Source organism: Panthera leo, chromosome B4, assembly GCF_018350215.1.
Source record: "Panthera leo isolate Ple1 chromosome B4, P.leo_Ple1_pat1.1, whole genome shotgun sequence".
NCBI classification, from domain to species: domain Eukaryota; kingdom Metazoa; phylum Chordata; class Mammalia; order Carnivora; family Felidae; genus Panthera; species Panthera leo.
This window is the reverse complement of record NC_056685.1, coordinates 133,532,466-133,552,270: the sequence shown is the minus strand read 5'-3', so window position 1 is coordinate 133,552,270 and position 19,805 is coordinate 133,532,466. Positions and strand designations below refer to the sequence as shown.

Genomic DNA, 19,805 nt, shown 5'->3' with positions numbered 1-19,805 from the left:
TGCTTCAGATTGTGTGTCTCCCTCCCTCTCTCTCCCCTCCCCTGATCATGCTGTGTCAGTCTCTCTCTCTCAAAACTAAGCAATAAACATTAAAAAAGTTAAAAAAAATTTTTAATGTTTATTCATCTTTGAGAGAGAGAATGAGCAGGGGAGGGGCAGAGAGAGAGACAGAATCTGAAGCAGGCTCCAGGCCCCAATGCGGGGCTTGAACTCATGGAGTGTGAGATCATGACCTGAGCTGAAGTCGGACCTCAACCGACTGAACCACACCAGGCGCCCCTAGATATTCTTAAACTTTTTTACTCTAAAGATCCCTAGATGATCTTAAAAATTGAAGACCTCAAAGAATTTTTGTTTTTGTGAGTAAATATCTACATTTACCATAATGGAATGTAAACCAAGAAATTAAAAAGATTAAAAGAACAAAAACCATCACATGTTAACATAAATATTTTTATTAAAAGCCACTATTTTTCAAAACAAAAAAAATTAAAGAGTGGCATGATTTTACACTCTGCATATCTCTTTTATATCTAATAGAAGACAGCTGGATTCTCATGCCTGCTTCTTCATTCAGTGCGTTACTTTGGTTGAAGTTTGTAAGGAAAAGCTGGCCTCATACAGACATGTAGTGGAAAAGGAACTTCATGAATCTCCTGAAAGAGTCCAGGAACCCCCAGGAGTCCTCAGACCCTTGTTTGAGAACCGCTACAGAAAACTCGACTTTCCCAGCTAAAGACTACATGATCACCACTGAATTAGTTTTAGAACTGGCAATTCCTTCATCGCCAAGTCTTTTTTGTTTAATCTCTGCCCAACACGGGGCGTAAACTCATGACCCCAACCAAGATGGAGTTGCATGCTCTACTGACTGAGCCAGTCAGGCGTCCCCATGGTTAAGACATTTTGAACAAATTACAAAAGATGGTGGTGATAGAGGCAACTTGAATTCTCTTTTTCAATTCCATTCTAAGTGACACCAATTTTCAACTTGAGCCTACAAATTATTCTTTTGCCAGCCAAAATTACGTATTAGATTTTTTCAGGTTTATTTTTCTAAACTAAGAAGAGAAAGCAACATGTCACACATGGTCAAAGTTAACATTTGTATAGTGGTTTTACATTTTACAAAGCCTCTCTCTGTGCGCATATGATGCCTTTTAGCCGTTTTCTAAAGGGAAAGGAAGAGCAGAGAGATGACCTACCCAAGGCTGCCATCAGCGAGCGGGCTGTGGATCGGGATCTCTGGTGACCAAGCGGCAGACTCACAGGACAACTCTGCTCTAATGAACAAACATGTCACTTTCAAAAGCTGGCTTTCCAGCCTTTATGTTCACTTTTTTCACATACACAAGAGACAGCATCTATTCTAGAATCCAACTGGATTTTATTTGACACAGAATACAATATGGCTGCAGGAAGAGCAAACTGAAAAGACAAAGCAGAAAAGACACAGTTCTATCTAATTTATACTTAAGTAACAGGAGGGCAAGTCATTAAATGAATAACAGAACAGTTGAGCTCGATGGAAGAATTTTCTTTCTAGTGCCCATACCTGAAAGACAAAGTATATCATTTTATTAATTCCTTAGTAATTTCCTGTTTGAGGCTATAAAATCTGCTAAAAACACATGAGGAAATGTGATGAAAACCTTCTCTGCCCCTTTCATTTTGTCCTTTGTAACATTTTACCTACTACCGCCTTCTTTAAAAAAAATTTTTTTTAATGTTTATTATTTATTTTTGAAAGCGAGAGAGACAGAGCACAAGTAGAGGAGGGGTACAGAGAGAGGGAGACATAGAATTCAAAGCAGGATCCAGGCTCTGAGCTGTCAGCACAGGGCCCGACATAGGGCTTGAACCCATGAACCGTGAGATCATGACCTGAGTTGGATGCTTAACCGACTGAGCCACCCGGGTACTCCTACCTACTATCCCTTTCTTAGTGATGGTCCCTCCATGGGACTCACCTATACCCGCCTGACTCTCCCAGTCACCAGATATGCTGGGCAGTATTAGGGAAGCAAGAGGGAAAAGTAGGAGCCAGTGGCTATGAAAGGGAACTGTCCTGTTGGCTCCAGTCAGCGGCTCAGACACCCCTGAGCACTCGGCCTCCCTTCCGCTTGCAGGCTATTTTCACTTCAACTCTGCTAACTCAGGCAAATACAGGGAATAGTCATTGAACAGCCTTCAATTTCAAAATCTATCACCAGGTCCAATTTCCAGCCTGATCACATTCAGAAAGAGAACTGTAGAGAGGTATGGATTTCAGGTAGTTTCTGATTTCCCCAAAAGCCAAAATTTGGCTCTAACAAGATTGTAAAAATAAACAGGGCCGGGAAATTTCTTCTACATATAAATGGATTTCTTGAACAAAAATCCTTCCTTGTTGTCTTACTCAATCTTTGTCCTGTTTTTTTTTTTATAATGTTTTTTATTCATTTTTAAGAGAGACAGAGACAGAGTGTGAGCAGGGGAGGGGCAGAGAGAGAAGGAGACACAGAATCCAAAGCAGCTCCAGGCTCTGAGCTGTCAGCGTAGAGCCCAATGTGGGGCTTGACCCCACGTACCTTGAAATCATGACCTGAGCAGAAGCTAGATGCTTAACCAACTGAGCCACCCAGGGGCCTCTGTCCTGGTTCTTTCTGAATAGTTAGCCTCTGATTAAAATACTTTGATACATGGGTGGACCCCAGGGCAATGAAATTCTGGGTCATGGCTTCGATCAGCCCAAAGGACTACTAGATCTTTTTTGCATTTCCACAAGAAATCCACTTGAATACTGTCTACAAAAAGTTGTGCCAAATTCCATACAGGGTAGAGCTCCAGTGTTTGTTAGTGGACTGTAGAGCAACCCAGAAGTTGTCCATCAGATTAAAGAATGCCGCAACTTGTTCCCTAGGAATTTGTTTTCCCAATGTACCGTTAACTGCGGGATAAAGTGGTGCTGTCAGAGCCCAACATGAGGAATTCTTCACACACAGCCCCCCCTTCTAGGCTCAGTCCTGGGAATATTCCATGGGAAACATGGGACAGTTGTGGTCCAAAACGGAATTCGGAGCCTGCTCCAGGGCAGAGCCAGTTATGAAGGCCTCTTCAGAACGTAGAAAAGTTCCTTGATACATATGACTTCATGGTTTTACACAGAATGCAAGCTCCCTAAGGAGGGGGAAGGACTGTCTCATATGTTTTTACATCTTACACATTATGCATGCTGAATGAAGAACAATGGTAGGAGTTAAACACTGAGTATTTGACAGGTTTCTTAAAAAATGAACATGCATTGGGTAAGAGTTCCAAAATTCTTTACCAAATAAATAGGTCTAAAAGCAAAATATCGGTACCAATAACGGATTTCTAAACATTTAACAAACTAAAGAATCCCAATTTTTGTTTTATAACTCTCATTATATCCTGTTAATCAAAACTCACGTTTAAATAAAAACCCCCTTTCTCATAAAAAATTTGATAAAGAAAAGGATCAAAAACTCAACAGCAACAAAAAAGGGCAATTCACAGAAAAAGAGGCATAAAAACATGATGAGTAGCCCAATCTCACTCAAAATTCAGAAAAGGCAACTGAATACTAGTTTTCAACTATCAGACTAGTGAAGGTGGCAAAGTGCCATAAGAGAGCGTTGACAGGAAACGGAGAAGGGGGCATTCTGTTGCATTGTTTAGAGGGAGCGTCAATCAGAATGCATTCTTGGGAAAGGAAAATCTGACAATATCAAAAATAAAAAATGGGGGGGGGGTGCTTGGGTGGCTCACTTGGGTAAGCATCAACTTTGGCTCAGATCATGATCTTATGGTTCGTGAGTTCGAGCCTCACGCTGAACTCTGACTTTGTGCTGTTAGTGCAGAGCCCGCTTCAGATCTTCTGTTCCCCTCTCTCTGCATCCCCCCGACCCCAGCTTGCTGTCTCTCTCTCAAAACTAAATGAACATTAAAAAAAATGTTTTTTAAATAAAAAAATAAAAAATAAAGAAGGTACACATTCTTTACCCAGAAAGTCCTCTTTTAGGAACTACTGCTACAAATATACACGCATATATTCACAAAGATTCATGTGTAAGGATGTTCATCCCTACATACTAACAGTGAAAAATTTGAAACCCAAATGTCTATCAACGGGGACTGATTAAATAAATTATGGTACATCAACATAAAAAAATGCAACCATCAGAAAGGATATATGTGGATATAGAAAAACTCTAAAATGTATGAAATGAAAAAGCAAGGTGAATTACTGTGTAGGATGCTCATATTTATATTAAAATTATACATGTATATCTACCCGTGTACATGCAAGCATGCGTGTGGATAGTCAGAAGTACTAAGAAGCTGACGGTCACCTGTGAGACTGGGATTAGGAGTCTAAGGTGGGAAACTAATTTTTTCTGGTATGCCCTCTTGACTATTTGAATTTTAAAAAATCTACCATGTCATGTTCTATTTATATAATAATTTAGTCGATATAACCGTAAATACTATATCAGAATTAATCAGCATGAGATAAACCAATGAAACAGGATCGGTGGATGTAATTCTAGCCCAAAGGAAAGATACCTGACATTGGTGAGCCCCTGGATCCTTATTATGGATGTGATTCTGGAAATATTTAATAGTTAGCAGATTCTCCTATATTCTACTTTCACAGACCCTGGGAGCTGGCACACTCTAGGATGCCACACCTTGGTGCATTTTCCTCACAGATGAGTCCTTGCTTAACCAAAAGTTAGTCTGTAAAACAAGGTATGTTTCATGTGTCCATCTCCTGAGACTATGCGCCCTCCAGCCCGGGGTGAGTCAAAGAAGGGCACGGACCATAAAACCCAGTCTTATGACGTCAAAACAGCCAGAGACACCTACTTTTGGAATTCCCACTCTCTGTTGTCCAACGGACACACCTGCCGTGTTTTGAGCCAGCGAGAGATGCAGTGGAAGTGAAAAGCATGCTGGAAGAAAAGACACATTTTATTAAAAATCATCCTGTGCGGGCTTGGCCATCCACTGATAATACGTCTCAGGGGCACTGGAGTGGTGACACACGGGGCTGGAGAGCAATGGGAGACAACAACGGGAGGCAAAAGGTCAACAACTGCTTACGCCGTGGTCAGGTACAGGCCACGTTCACTGAAACATCTGTTAAAAATGTTGTAACCACTGAAAGAAGAAACTACTTAGGAAGCACGGTACATGGTCTACCGGTATGCTCTCTCCCCTTCCCTTAAGGGAAGGTGGAATGTGGCCTCCGGGTCTTATTTGGCTGCAAGGGAAGGCTTCTACTTTCCTGTACTTTCCTCAGACACAAGCCGGGAGCCCTTGAGCACACGCAGATTTGAAACTTCCCCCTGCGTGGTCCCCAACTGCCCCTCCCCCATCTTGGAGAATGGGGACCCCGGGAGCAGCGTCTTTTTCCTCAGCCTGGGGTAGCACGCTGCCACTGCCACCCACCCAGAGCTGAGACAGGCACTTCCCCAATCTTCCCACACCCAGCTCAACTCTGTTCCAAGGACCTCATTTCCAGATTTGCTCAAAGATGTACTGATATTACAATAGCTCAGTACTCAGGAAGCCTTTAAGGGGTGAGGCATGTCCTTTTAAAAAGGAAAGAGATAGAAAATTAGGGTAAAAGGAAGCATGATGACGGACAAACTGCATACAAGCAGCTAAAGGAGCATCAAATGGTTTATTTCGTGATCGAGGCAAGAAGTAAAACGGCAAGAATACTAAGAAAGCTGGTAACTGACAGAGAGCTACGAGGCGGCTTTCAGGTTTGGGGGAAAGGAAAAGCTGCACGCAGTGGGTTAATGACATGTAGACACTAACCACACCACCACTGCCTGGACCTTTGCTCTCCTCCCTCTCCGGGAGCAGAGTGGTAAGACAGCAGCAGCAGGTGTGGTTTCCTCTCGCCTGTGAGGGGCTGGCTCAGGTGGGGGACAGGGGAGTAATGTGGGCACCCTGACAAAATAATGAAAACTTTCACAAACTTGACTTAACAGCAGCCTTGAAATCTGGTCAGCAAGGCTACCAAAACATGCATGGAACTTCAAGAAGAGTCACTGAGTGGATTATTATCACGTGCGTTGTCTTCTGATAAAGACAAGAACAGAATTCAGTAACTAAAAGTGGAACCCACAGCTAGTACGCCATGGATGCTCAACAGGACAAATACTTTCCCAGAGTGAGAGCTTTCACGCGATCCCTTTCGCACCACTCCCTAACCCTCACGCAGCTCTTTGTAAAAAAGAGAAGAAACAAAATTTCTAAAAAGCAGAAGGCGGAGGCATTTTTCTCAATGACCAGGTGGCAGGGACACCTAAGAGTATTCAAGACCCCTCTCTCCATGTCCCCCCTCCCCCATCAGGCATCGGGTCCCTGTACGCTGCAGCTACCGCAGAAGATGGAGGGAAAGAGGCTGTGTGGCAGGTGACAGCAATCGCTGGACCACCTGGTCCCAACTTTCTTCCTGTTCATGACCTAAGGTCTGCTCATAGGTATGTTTAGCAGTCTTAAAGTACGCTGACCAGTGCTTTACACTTTACAGAAGATGCTAACACGTATCACCTAACTGGAGCCTCAGAGCAATCGGGACAGGTATTATTACCTTCATCGTGCAGACAGGGAAGCAAAACCCAGACAAATCGCGGGACTTGCCAATTCACGGAGCTGGCGAGAAGACCCAGAACTAGAAGCCAGCATTAGTCCGAAGGTTTCTGCCGCACCGTGCCAGCTCTCCCTTATGGCAGGCTCCCTGAGCTAGGCTCTCTGTAGCCAAATTTAAGGGCAACTTCACTCCCTTTTCCTTCCACCAAAAAAATAACATGGCTTTTAGTACATGCCTGAATGTCAGGCAGAGCAAGGAACCAGATTATGTTTTCTTTCTTTATCCCCATAGACAACAAAGGCATCCCCTGGCCACTACAGGCTACTGTGAAACTCCTCAAAGGGCCCTGGCAGAATTCAGAAGGTGCACCTCAAGGCACGGGGCTTGGGGGAGCGGGGAGGGGAGAGCCTCAGCCTGATGGGGAAAAGTACTGACAGCTGCCATCTGCTCAGTAACCACCAACACCCCAAATTTGTATTTATATGTATTTATTCAACAAATACTTATGTCTACTATGTGGCAGAAGAAAATCATTTTATCCTGTTTATAACTCTGTGCCTACATGAGGGAGCCCAGGCTTAGGGATGTCAAATACCTTGCTTGGAAGTCACTTAGCAAGTGAGTCCAGGACAGGGAATGGGGGTCTGACTCCAGAGACTCTTAGGCCTGTGCCATGCTGGGAGCTGAAGTTCCTCTGTCCCCTTGGCACAGGAGGCTCGGACAGGACAATTTTAGCTCCCGTGACTAGGACTATATGGCTCTACAGATGAATTTTTAACACATGCTAGAAATAACATATTTGATGCTGTTATCCTTCACAGCTGTCACACCATGGAAGGCTGTACATTCTGTCCAATGATGCTGGACAAAACATTTCTGGCATGAGCCATGTTAAAACAAAATCCCAACTTAGTACATTTGCCATACTTTAAAACACACGCAGGCCCTTGAATATCAATTTATTCACCAAACTTAGTTCCACAAGGTATCTAGCACTTTAACGAAAAAAAAAAAATCTGTTCGGAAGGTAAGGATTTCTACCAACAGGAGAATATTCCAAACACTGCCACAGGCTTTGAAGGCAATTCCCAAAGACGAATCCCCAAAGCGCTAACAAAAGTGGGTCCGCTTTATAATTAAGACAATATGGTGCCCCTGCAATAAGTAGTAATTTTTCATCTGTAACAGGCGAATAGTACAAAGATTTAAAATCTTTTTTATTATTTGTATACCTTTTGGGAGAAAGGTGGGCTAGTCATTTTTTTCCTAGTTATTTTCAAGACTGGCAAAGCAGGAAAAGTAGTAATATGTTTACATGCCATGCTGATAGGGAAAGATGTTTCCTTACATTACAGACTCCCCACGCAACAGTGCACTCTTCCGAAGTAGCAGACGCCTGGTTAGCTTGACATTCTATGCCTGCGGGAAGAAGAACGACAGGATCACTGGACCTCAGGAGCAACGACCCTTCAGTCCATAGCAGCCCTCCCTGCACAATTACAAAAGGACATGATTTGGGCAGGGGCGAGGGTGGTACAAACCTGAACAAAATCTCAAGTGGTTAACTAGTTATAATTGTTTTTGAATGAGTACAAAAAAGGGGTGAAGAACAGAAGGCAGAGATGTGACCTAACAGTTTGCTCTGCAATGATTTCCTATCCTTGTTCACAGACTGAGTTATGAAGGAAAAGGCACATTTTAGTCCTCATCATAACCTGACCTGTCCAAATGAAAGTGATTACTCCTAATTTGGGAAATTTAGTAAATTCTTAAAGCTACCTCGTAATTCTGCCTGTTCTGAGAACTGGTATCTTCTCCCTACTCTCGGCAGATGCTGTCTCGCAGGCCCTCACAACAAGAAGGCATAGCTGGGCAACAAGCTTCAGTCCCTAGAGGGGTCAGGCAGACGTGTGAACTGGGACAGAAGCAAAATAAAGGAGAGAGAAGAGGCCTGTGGCAAACCGTAGCATATGCTATGTGAAAGCAGCAAAACTCAAAAGTCTTTAAAACACTGTGAAGCAAAGCAAATCTGTAAGGCCAATGGGTTAGAGATTTGGGGCACACGACTTGGTGATGCTTACTACCTCGGAGGTGATTTTGTCTGGTGACTACATACAGCAAACTACAGCAAATATACCCAAGTACCAATTTCATAGAAGGGGAAGAGAGGGGAGCTGAAATAGAATACAAATCTGAGATCAAGAACTGATGAGTAAAACTCTACTGGGGATAAATATTCAAGGAACAAGAATTACTAATGTATCATTTGCGGTCTCTGAAGGTGGTAACTAAATGGAGTCTCCCATTTGAAGAGTAAAAAGGTTCAGGAAAGACTGTTTAATAGGAGACAATTACTTCAAACTTCCATCGGTGGAAAACAGTAAAACTGTAGGCAAATACTGCTGAGATTTGAATGGGTATATTTGGTCTTAGGGGAAGAGATATACCATATGGGTTTTTCTCCACCCTTCAAAAATATGAAAGGCAAAGGATCTAAAATCACAGAACTTCCTCCTGCTATCCACATTCACCCTAAAGAGAGTAACTGGATTTTCCCTTTGATAGGACTGGACAATCTAGGATCTGTGCAGTATATTCAAGGATTTACTGGCGCTGTGACTGCACTACCGTATTCAAAAGGAGAGAAAATAAAACCTGATGTTCTTCAGGTTGGATCCTCTCACTTAGGTGAGAACAATGTATTATGAAATCAGCTAAATAAGAGGCATAATTATTTAAATAAATAACAACTGTTTCCAAGTACATTATCATGTTTAAATTTCTCCAGGTCAAGGTATTTTTAAGGGACTCTGTCTTTCTATGCCAAGTCCAAAGTACTCTTGGTACTTGAATAAGCAAACAAAACCCATTTCTACAGAGAAAATGGGGAGCAAATACATATGTATTCTTTACCTGACAATTCCTAACAAAGAACAAAAATATATAGGAGGAAGAGGATTGCAATTTAGAATGCCAAATAAGAACGGATATGGCATGGGAAATTACTAAATATGAGTGTAAAATGTTCTCGAATAGGAAATGTTCTGGAGCTGTTGGTGCAGAGTGAGTATAGGAGTTGAGTAGTTCATTTAAACAGGGAAACTAACTGTTTACTGTCAGCCTAGAGCAGACAATCAAGCAGCACATAATAGGTTCCTGTCATACCCCTGCAAAGGCAGAAGCTTACTGCATGTGATACATAAAGCTTAGGGACTTTTAAACTTCAATACAAGAGCATTACCACAAAGGACTGCTAGGGAAGCAAAGGCTTCATCTTGGACAGATTTCACACTTTCAAAACAGGCATGGACATGTGGTTTAGGAAGAGGCTAACTTCTCCCAGCAAAGGCTGGGTCTAAGCCCTTCTGGACGCCCTTTTCATCTGGAACAAAACTACCTGAGGTAATGGAGAAAATAACACCTAGCAGACTGTGTATTTTTAGAATAACCAAGAAACGGAGCAATGTAAAATAAATACAAAGCTGTAAGAGGGCATGCAGTATCAATTTTGACTCAAAAGAGGAAGTCTTCAGACCAAGAATGCTTTATGGAAGAATCTAACCGGGGCACAGCCATAATCACTCTTATTTATTTACAGCTGTATATATAATCATTCATTTAATGCCAGACTTTATTAGAAAATGGCCATTGCTAAATCAAGATTCTTATTTTCAGCTTTAACAAAAAGTCCTTTTACAAGGATCATAATCCATTTATTTTCTAATGGAAGACAAGCCCAGTTGTAGCTACCAGATTACTCTTTAGTGTTTGTAATAAACAAAAGGGTATGTTTCTTAAGGGTAAAGGCTTGATCTCAGTCACTGTTTTTATCTTATCAAAATGCCCAGGATATGAGTATTCACTGAATGAATAAAAGACATGACTTGAAAACAGGTTCTTCAGTCTAGAGAATAATCTGATGGTTACTAGAGGAGAGGAGAGTGGGAAGATGAGTTAAATAGGTGATGAGGATTGAGGAGTTTACTTGTCATGATGAGCACAGGGTGATGTATAGAACTGTTGAATCACTACTGTCACCTGAAACTAACAGAACACTGCGTATTAACTAACTGGAATTAAAATAAAAACTTTAAAAATAATTAAAAAAATAATAAACTTCTCAATAAAAAAAAAAGACATGACTTAAACACACTTTCATAATTTTTTGTTATAAGAGTTCAATATTCTCAGTCACCTGGCTGACTCAGTTGGTAGAGCATGTGACCCTTAATCTCAGGGTCATGAGTTCAAGACCCACATTAGGTATGGAGCTTACTTAAAAAAAAAAAAGAGTTTCATATTCTACTGCTTCATCTAACATTTAAAATAAATGATAAAGCCAGTAGGTATCTAACTGAAGACCTACACTGATCCCTCAAATGTTCCACTCTAAGTCAGAATATCAGTGGCCTTTGTCTGTTGTGGTCCTCCCAAGAAGTACATTCTCTTGCATCCAGAAAGACACAAAATGACTTAAATATAGAAAAAAAAACAAAAAACAAAAGCAGTGTTATTTGAAATCACTAACTATTTATAGAAGAGAGCCCAAAGAAAATAAAATTTGCTTTGGGCACAACTACTTGTGAAAATGCACGGCAACAAAATTGGCAAACATATAATCAAAGACCCCACCCAAACACATTTAAAACTGTGCATGTGTTTCTCCGTGATGGGTTCCTTCTATCTCTATTAAACATCATGGTAGCTGCTATCTGCTGTTGTGTGAGAAGGTAAACAGGGTCAAAACTCAAAGAAACCAAGGGCAATAAACTACCACACATGTTACTTGACTGGTGCTTTCCAAGTTGCGACAATCACACACTATTCCCCTACTTTGTATTTTTATTATTCATAGAGCAAGTATTTAGTGAGAACCTATTATGTACTGGACACTATGCTAGATGCTGCGATTTAGCAGTAAATGATCAAGAACTAACTAAATTAAATAGCTACTACAAAGGAAACTATAGGAGGTGGTTGGAATATTATCAGAACTGTCATAGCCTGTATATATGTTAGTATGGTTAGGAAAACGTTTCTGAGCAAGTTTAAGGTGAGATCTAAAGACCAGCTATGGATTAGTTTTGCATTTCCCAATAAAGTAACCGCTAGCCTCATGTGGCTACTGAACACTTCATATGTGGCTAGTCTGAAATGAGATGTGCTCGAAGTGTAAAATACATTTCAAAGACTTAGTACCAAAAAAAAAAAAGTAAAATAGTTCACTTTAAAATATTACTTACATATTGAAATGAAAATATTCTGGATATAGCAGGATAAATAAGTACAAATCATCGGTTTCTTTTTATTTTAATGTGGGTACCAGAAAATTTTAAATTATGTATGTACTTGGCATTTGCGGCTCATATTTAGACTGGAGACTAACGGGTTAGACAAAGGTAGTGGGGAGAAGAGGGAGAATATTCCAGGCAGAGGGAACAGGATATGTAAGGGCTCTAAAAGAGAGCATGGACACTTCAAGAATGAAAAGTAAACCAGAGAAACTCCCATAGTGAGCAGGAGAGTGGTACGAGATGAAGCTGGAGACGAGGTGAGTGATTTTCAAACTAAGTGCCTATAATTTCAACTGGAGAAAGCTGAAATTTCGTTGCTTGTATCTGATCTCACTAACAGACCATTTTAGTACCTGGATGAAAAAGTAACCTCGGCTGTTCCTGACATGATCAATATTCTCGCTCCTATTACTATAAGGATACTTAGTCCATCAACAGCTATAATCAAATCCACCATGTATTGGCTACCATGTGTGATGGAATCTGTAGGAGATTTAAACAGAATTTCTTTAGTGCAATTAGTTGCCTATTTAGATGTTGGCAGCAATGTTCTCTAAACTTTGGGGCTAACATTGAATTCCTTACTTCTTTGGCTTCTTTTCTTTATAAATCTTGCCAAGCAAAAACTAGCTTTGATAGAATATTTTAGCTCAAAGTTTATTTTCTCCCTTTCACTATTTTTGCCTTTGAGTCTGGGTATGAGATCGGAAATATAGAGGAATAATCTACAGTGCCTCTGTGTCCACAATTCATTCTAAATGTGTGCTTGCCATCTTTAGATTGAGTAGATTTATTCTGAGAGATGAGTATGCCTCCAGGATATCGTTAAATCTACTCTATTTCAAACATACCAATGGACTAGATGCAGAAGACACCAAGTGTTCTGACTGTGCTTTATATCTCCTTGTGAAGAAAAAAACCGGTCACATCAAGATAGCCACAATCTCTGTTACCTTCTCAATCTCCTCCCATCCTCCTCCAATTACTTACAAAGATCCATGATGTGGTTCCTGCAGATGGCACAGTTATCAACCACAATATCCCAGGCCCAGAGAGCTACTGCATTCCACTGCAAAGAGAAAAAGGGGGGAACAAGACACTCTCCTTGTAACACAGGCACGCACACTCTTAGGATTGCACACTGCGGCTGCAGTTAACCCCTCCGTGGTCACAAAGACCACCAAACACAAGAGTTTGGGGATATTACATGACTCTTATTTTATCAGAGGGCAACAGCAGGCTACACATAAGCTCACCCATTCTCCAAAAGGTTGAGTATATGAACACAGAAATTAAGGAGTCATCTTTATTTTTTCCTACAGCTTAAAATAATTTAATCGACAATATCAATGTAAGAGATGAGGAATAATTTTTAAGTGCCTGTTTTAGGTTTAATAAGCCCAAACTCGAATTTCTGTACAGGTTTCTCCTGAAGAGCTCAATTTCTGCATAGATCAGTATCTGCTTTTCAAGGCAACTTTGCAAGCATGAGGAGGGAGGTGAAAGCTAGGAACAGAATGGACTAAGATGATGATTGGATCATAAAATGGGTAATCGTGGGATAAGCTGGATAACTACCCAGTGTCAGTACACAGAAGAAGGTCATCACTTAAATCACACAAGATTATTTCACAACGAACTCTAGAATTCACTAGAATTTTGTCTAGGTCCTACCGTCAAATAAACTGATGTTCTCACCGCTTACATGCTCAGACTCATATTGAGTTAAGATAATTCCAATCAAGAGTTTATCTAAAAGCACTATTTAAGTAATTCAACCTTTTGGCTTCTGCAATTATAAAGATTCCCAAACTCCCTTTTCATCCACTAATTTGGTGCCACTTCCAAAACCTTCAGCTCGTTCAAACCCAATTCTCCGTGTCTAGTTAAACTTCTCCAGCACTTTTCAGCCGACACCTTCAACTTGAAGGGAAAAAAAAACACCCCTATTTCTATTCTTCAATATGGCTGCTGGCTGTAACTGAGCATGCAGTGCCCACAATGAAACACCAAAAAGCACTGGGAGGGGGAATATTGTCAGTGTTCAGCCAGATGTTCCAGGAATAACATCTTCCCTATTTCAGAGTCTTCATTTGAACAGATTTATTTTATATTATGTGGGAATCGGTACTTTTCTCCCCAACTGTTGGCAAACCCACTGTAAGGCATTTCATGCAAAAAGACACGTTCCACGTTTTTGCTTCCCCACTTTCACCCGGTCGTTCGCCACTAGTACTCAACCCTTCCTAAATGACACAACGTTTGGGCTCGCATTTTCTAACAAATTCCACCATGCTTTTTTTTTTTTTTGGACAGAGGGATTCTGGATTATCACCACAGGACTGGGGCGGCTGTATGACTGACCAACAGACCTCTTAGAAGAACCAAGAGTTGTTAGACTGGCGACACTTTAACTCGGCGGGGGCGAAGGCTAGAGAGAGGGCTAAGGGAGGCCTCGATTAGTCGAGGAACGGTTTGGGGTCCCTCAGAGTCAGAGAGACCCCGAGCTTCGGGAAGGGGCGGGGCAAGGAGATCACCAGTCGGGCTCCTCAGAGGCCTCCAATGCGGTAGGAACTCAGGTCCCGGCTTTCGCCGCACTGCCCCCATCCTCCACCCACCGCATCGCTCCGACTCCCCCTTCTATCCACCCCACCCACTCCTCCCCACCCCTCCACCCCTCCACCCCTCCAGTGACAGCTCAGGCGCTTGGCTCCCTTAGCCAAGTCGCAACCCCGAGCATCTCAATAAGCACATCCGTGATTGGTCCCTCAGACTCCAGGCGAAACCAACACTGCCATTGGCAGTGGGCCGCTGTCACGCCGATCAACTCTAAGACCCGCCCCCCCGCTTCCTTTTCTGGTACCCGGTCCCAGGAACGCCCTGCAATGAAGCCCTTTCCTCCGCGCCTTGGTCATCCTCGGGCCTGCCAGCCAGATCCGCGCCTCTCTAGCTTCCCTGAGGAAGGCGCTGGCGAGACCCAACCTTTTTCACTTCAAAGCGCTTCTTGCCCGCGCCGCTGTTGGTGCCGCTCGGGGTATCCACATCCATCGCTGCCGCCATTTTGGAAACACACGGTCTGTCGTCCGGCCACTGCGCCTGCGCATCAGCGCACGCCTGGCTCTCCCCCTCCACCCCCCCTCCCGCCCTGGCGCCTCCTCCCGCACCCCTCCCCTTACTGGCGCGCGAGGGGCGTGTGGGGGCGGAGTATGTGGCCACGCCCCTTAAAGGCGCTGGCGCAGGTCCCTCCCTCCCCTCCCACCCCCCGGCCCCTGCGTCGGCTGTGGAAGAGGCGGTGGCTGGGGCGGGGCCGGGCGGGGTCGAGCCGACGTGCTCGAGAGGGCTAGAAGCGCTCGAGAGACTACCTCTCGTCGTCTTCCCGCGGGAAGCCCCCGGCCACACTCCCTCAGCTGGGGCGGCGGCCGCTTCCTCCGCTTCGGCCGCGACCTGCCGCCCCGGCCCCGCCCCGGCTTCCCCGCCGCCGCAGCGCTCCAGTGCCGGCTGGTGTTCCGCAGCGTTCCGCCGGGGAAGGGTCGACGGTGGGCGCCCCGCCTTCTGCTGCCGAAACCGGGACCCCGTGGTGTCGCAGGTCCCGGCCCACTTCCGAGCCAGGCCCGACGTGCAGCCTCCCTGGGAGAGCCGGGCCCAGGCACCGTTTGGTTCCTGATTCCAGTTCGGGAAATGCTCCGGCTTCGACGGGGAGACGGGATCTCCCCGAATGACCTGTCCAGGGCCCCACTGTGCAGGCATTCTCCAGTCGTGCCTTAACCTGCCCACCCGAAAAAGGCGGAGGAGGCTTAGGAGCCTGGGAGATGCCATCTCCAGCCTGCCCGAAACGCCAGTCCGTGCTAGAATGGCCTTTGGTTCAAGTACACGGTTTCAACTTCACACACTTGAGCACATCTCTCCCATTCCTCAGTTGGTCATCTAACAATGGGGACTTTTCTCCCTGTTTTCGGTCCTCTTTGGCTTCTTGCTCTGTAGTCACAACTGCAGTCGCTGTACGTCTTGAATTGTGTGTGTGTGTGTGTGTGTGTGTGTGAAGCATTTGACCATTTATTCTTACGGGACCTTCCTTTATAGCCAAAGCACCTGTACTTTACGTCACCTTCCCATTTCTAGACCCAGCCCCTCCTTTTAGAATCTCTAACCATGCGGGGAGGTACGACTCCGCTAGATCCCTCTTAAATCTTGTATTAGCTTATTTGAAATCTCACATTTTCTCTTAAAAGAAAATTGGAAGGTAATAAAATGTGTTGACTGCATTGCCAAACCGGAAGGACTGTGATTTGTTTCCTTGTCTTAGTCATAAACAGGAACAACAAATCCGTGAAAACCATAGCTTTAGCCAGACTCGGAAAGAGAAAAATTGTGTGAGACCTTAAAACATTATAGGAACCCTACAAAGTTTTTCTTAGCCCAAGTTTTGTTAGAGTGATAATTCCATGTTGAGATTTCTATCATCTAATTTATTGTGTTCTCAACGGCCCCTGCGGAATACGATAAACCCATAGTAAATTAAGGTATTGAGGGCATATTTATCCTTCATTAAACGAATTCATTGAGTATGTACAAGGTTCTTTTATAAATAAGAGAGACATGGTGATGAAGGAGTCAAATTTCTAGTAGGAAAATAATACACAGGTAAATACATTAAAAAAAAAATAAAACCCAGGAAGTGCTATTAGGGAGACAAAACAAGGTCATGAAATTGAGGGGAAACGGAGACAACATTAAATTGGGTGATTAGGAAAGGCCTCTATGAGGAGTGACATTTCAGCTGAAGTCCTTACAAGGGCCTAAAAGATCCTGCATGATCTGTTATCCATTCATTTAATATGTTTTCTTCATAAAAAAAAAAAAAAGGTACATTTACTAACTCATTGGATTTATTGTTGTGTGTCCTCACCAAGAGAGGGGATTTGTTGTTGTTGTTTTGTTTATTGGTAACAATACACTGTAGGTAGGGTCAGCATGTGTTGAGAGAACAAATTTGAAGCTTATCAAGCAAGGAGAGTGTGGTAAGAGATGTCAGACAGACGGGCAGAGAGAGAGGCCAGATCACAGGTAGGGATCTTATTTGCAGATGTTATGGGAAGTTGTTGGATGGTTTAAATTAGGGGAAGGGACTAACAGTGACATAGAGACGGTGACATGGTGACAAAGAGAGTGATAAAAATGGGTCTGTAATGATGTGCAAGAGTCCATTGTTCACATCTTTCCAATTCTGTATTTAGCAATTTCATGTTAGTAGCTTGAAATTGGCCATAATAGTAGTATTTACACCATGGAAATGGGCAAATGCTGCATATCAGGGTTTCCTACTCCCTAATTTGGTTATTAAACATTTACCACTGGTAGGGGCCAGGTCATGCAGGATTGTTCAGTAGACCTGTGCAAAGGGTTTTGGTCCTTATCCTTAGTGATGGGAAGCCATTGAAGGAATTTAACCAGTGACTCACATGGTCAGATGTGCACTTTTAAAAAGCGCTAGGCAGGGCTTCCACTTCTGGGAAGATGGAGTAGACATGCTTTTCCCTATTTTTCTCACTTAGGTACACTTGAAATCCCTGAACAGGATATATTTCTTATTTATTTTGTTTTATGAAAAAAAAATTTGTTGTATACATTAACCCATTTATCATAGGCTAGCAATGTTTCAAATGGTGGCGCTTCTACTGGTCTTTCAACTCCTCCAGTCCTCTGATGGCTGACTGTACTGTGACAGAAGTGGTGTTGTAGGAAGAGACACCACCTGCTATGGTTTTCATGCAGGAACCGCAATGCCAGATCCCCACGGCTTGTCTTTTCATCTTGGTTTTGCCACAGAAGGAGCAAATGTACTTGGCGTGCTGGCTTATTTCAGTCTTCTTCACCATTTTCCTGAGGGAGGCACCATAATGCGTCCAGTATTTACCGACAGTTCCGACCTTCTTGGTGCGTTCAGCCATGTCGCCCTATGGAAAAAAAATGTTAATGTTTATTTATTTATTTTGTGTGTGAGAGAGAGCGTGAGAGAGCATGCATGAGCAAGTGGAGGAGGGGCAGAGAGATAGGGAGAGAGAGAATCCCAAGCAGTCTCTGCACTGTCAGCACAGAGCCCCATGCTGGGGTTCATCCCAAGAACCATGAGATCATGACCTGAGCCGATATCAAGAGTCAGATGATTAACTGCTTGAGCCACCCAGGAGCCCCCAGGATATTTTACACACACACACACACACACACACACACACACACACACACATTGTTTGTTTGTTTGTTTGTTTGTTTAAATAATAAGACTCCAAGAGATGGAAAGAAGAAGGCAGACCAGTTAGGGACCTCAGGACTTGAGGAATGACATGGTAGTGAGGTTCCCTGGGTTTTCTTCTTACCTCCTCTATCCCATACTTGGAGCTGAAGAATCTGGCAACCAGAAATAACAGTGAGTACAGACAAATAAGAAAGAAAGAGGGGCGCCTGGGTGGCTCAGTCGGTTAAGTGTCCAACTTCCACTCAGGTCATGGTCTCGTGGTTCATGGGTTTGAGTCCTGCATCAGGCTCTGTGCTGACAGCTCAGAGCCTGGAGCCTGCTTCAGATTCTGTGTCTCCCCCTGTCTTTGCCCCTCCCCTGCTTATGCTCTGCCTCTCTCTCTCTCTCTCTCTCTCTCTCTCTCAAAAATGAATAAATATTAAAAAAATTAAAAAACAGAGAAGAAACAAGGCTGTTTTCACTAGCAAAGAGAAAACTTTTAGACAATAACTGCTTTACTCCATTCAAACAACACAGAAAAAATGTGGCCCCATTCCCACCTATGCCAGCAAAGTTGAATGGGCAGCTGGTCTGTACAGCTTGCAGGTTTTTAACCAGGTGCCCCAACACCCATGCTAGTGTGGTGTAGGTCAATTAAGGAGTTGGAACATTCCTCCCTTCTGGCTGATAATGAGTTCCCTCAACCCTGTTGTGTAAGACAGGACCATGACAAGGTCTGGACATCCACTCCAACCCAAGTATTGAGGCAACCCTCCTCTCTCTCCCTGCTGGGCTGGTGTTGGAGGAGGCTAGTGGAGAGTCGGGACTTTCACCATCACTCCATAATGATGAAGGTGCCCTCACTGCAGTGTCAGTGGAGACCATGTAGGGAGCTCCCACCCCCACCCCTGGGTGTTAAGGGGAACTAAGTGGGGAAACTGGACTTCTACCTCCATCCTCCCCTGCTGCACTGCTGTCAAAAAAAGCCAATTAGAGTAGAAAGTTTAAATAAAATCCAGAGTCTCGTAATATAAAGATGTCCAGTTTCAGTTGAAAAATCACTCAACTTACCAAGAACTGCGAGATCTCAAAGTGGATGAAAGGCTATCAATAGACACCAACACCAAGATGATAGAGGTGTTAGAATTCTCTGACAAAGATTTAAAATCAGCAACGATAAAAAGTTTTCAGCAAGCAATTACAAGCTTTAAACAAGTGGGAAGATAGACTTAACAGAAAACAAACAAAAAAAAAAGAAGACCCACATGGAAAGTTTTCAACAGAAAAATGTAATAACTGAAATAAATATCTCAGTGGATGGGTTCAACAACAGAATGAAAATGATGGGGAAAATAATCACTGAGCTGGAAGATAGCACAATGGAAATTACCTAATCTAAACAAGAGAAAAGAAAATGGTCTGAAAAATCAAAACAAAAAGCCCACAAAAACCAAAACCAAATAAACAAAACCCTCCAGAGCCTCAGAGACCTGTGGGACTATCTCAAAAGACTTAATGTTCGTGTCATCAGAAGAAAGGACAAAGAGGGCCAGGCTTAAAAAGTAATTGGTGAAATAATGGCTGAATACTTCTCCTATTTGGCAAGAAACATAAAAGCCTATAGATTCAAGAAAGTGAGTAAACCCTAAACAGGATAAACCCAAAG

At 43.2% G+C, this 19,805-nt stretch overlaps 2 protein-coding genes across 2 annotated transcripts; both read right to left on the bottom strand.

The window, feature by feature from the left end:
• Nucleotides 1-1,365: 1,365 nt before the first annotated feature.
• Nucleotides 1,366-15,006, bottom strand: RBX1 (ring-box 1). The gene is made up of 5 exons (XM_042947925.1): nucleotides 14,890-15,006; nucleotides 12,898-12,976; nucleotides 7,962-8,032; nucleotides 4,873-4,958; nucleotides 1,366-1,555 (listed from the first exon to the last, which is right to left on the bottom strand). The coding sequence occupies exons 1-5, from the start codon at nucleotides 14,965-14,967 to the stop codon at nucleotides 1,543-1,545; spliced, it is 327 nt and encodes a 108-aa protein (XP_042803859.1). The 5' UTR covers nucleotides 14,968-15,006; the 3' UTR covers nucleotides 1,366-1,542.
• Nucleotides 15,007-17,579: 2,573 nt separating this feature from the next.
• Nucleotides 17,580-17,855, bottom strand: LOC122223748 (60S ribosomal protein L37a-like). The gene has a single exon (XM_042944674.1). The coding sequence runs from the start codon at nucleotides 17,853-17,855 to the stop codon at nucleotides 17,580-17,582; it is 276 nt and encodes a 91-aa protein (XP_042800608.1).
• Between the last annotated feature and the right edge of the window lie 1,950 nt (nucleotides 17,856-19,805).

Coding starts and splice junctions, on each gene's coding strand:
- RBX1 (XM_042947925.1), bottom strand. CDS start 14,967: ATGGCGGCAGCGATGGATGTGGATACCCCGAGCGGCACCAACAGCGGC. Junction 12,977..14,889: donor AGCGCTTTGAAGTGAAAAAG/GTTGGGTCTCGC, acceptor TTCTCTTTGCAG/TGGAATGCAGTAGCTCTCTG. Junction 4,959..7,961: donor TTGCGTGGGGAGTCTGTAAT/GTAAGGAAACAT, acceptor CTTTTCTTCCAG/CATGCTTTTCACTTCCACTG.
- LOC122223748 (XM_042944674.1), bottom strand. CDS start 17,855: ATGGCTGAACGCACCAAGAAGGTCGGAACTGTCGGTAAATACTGGACG.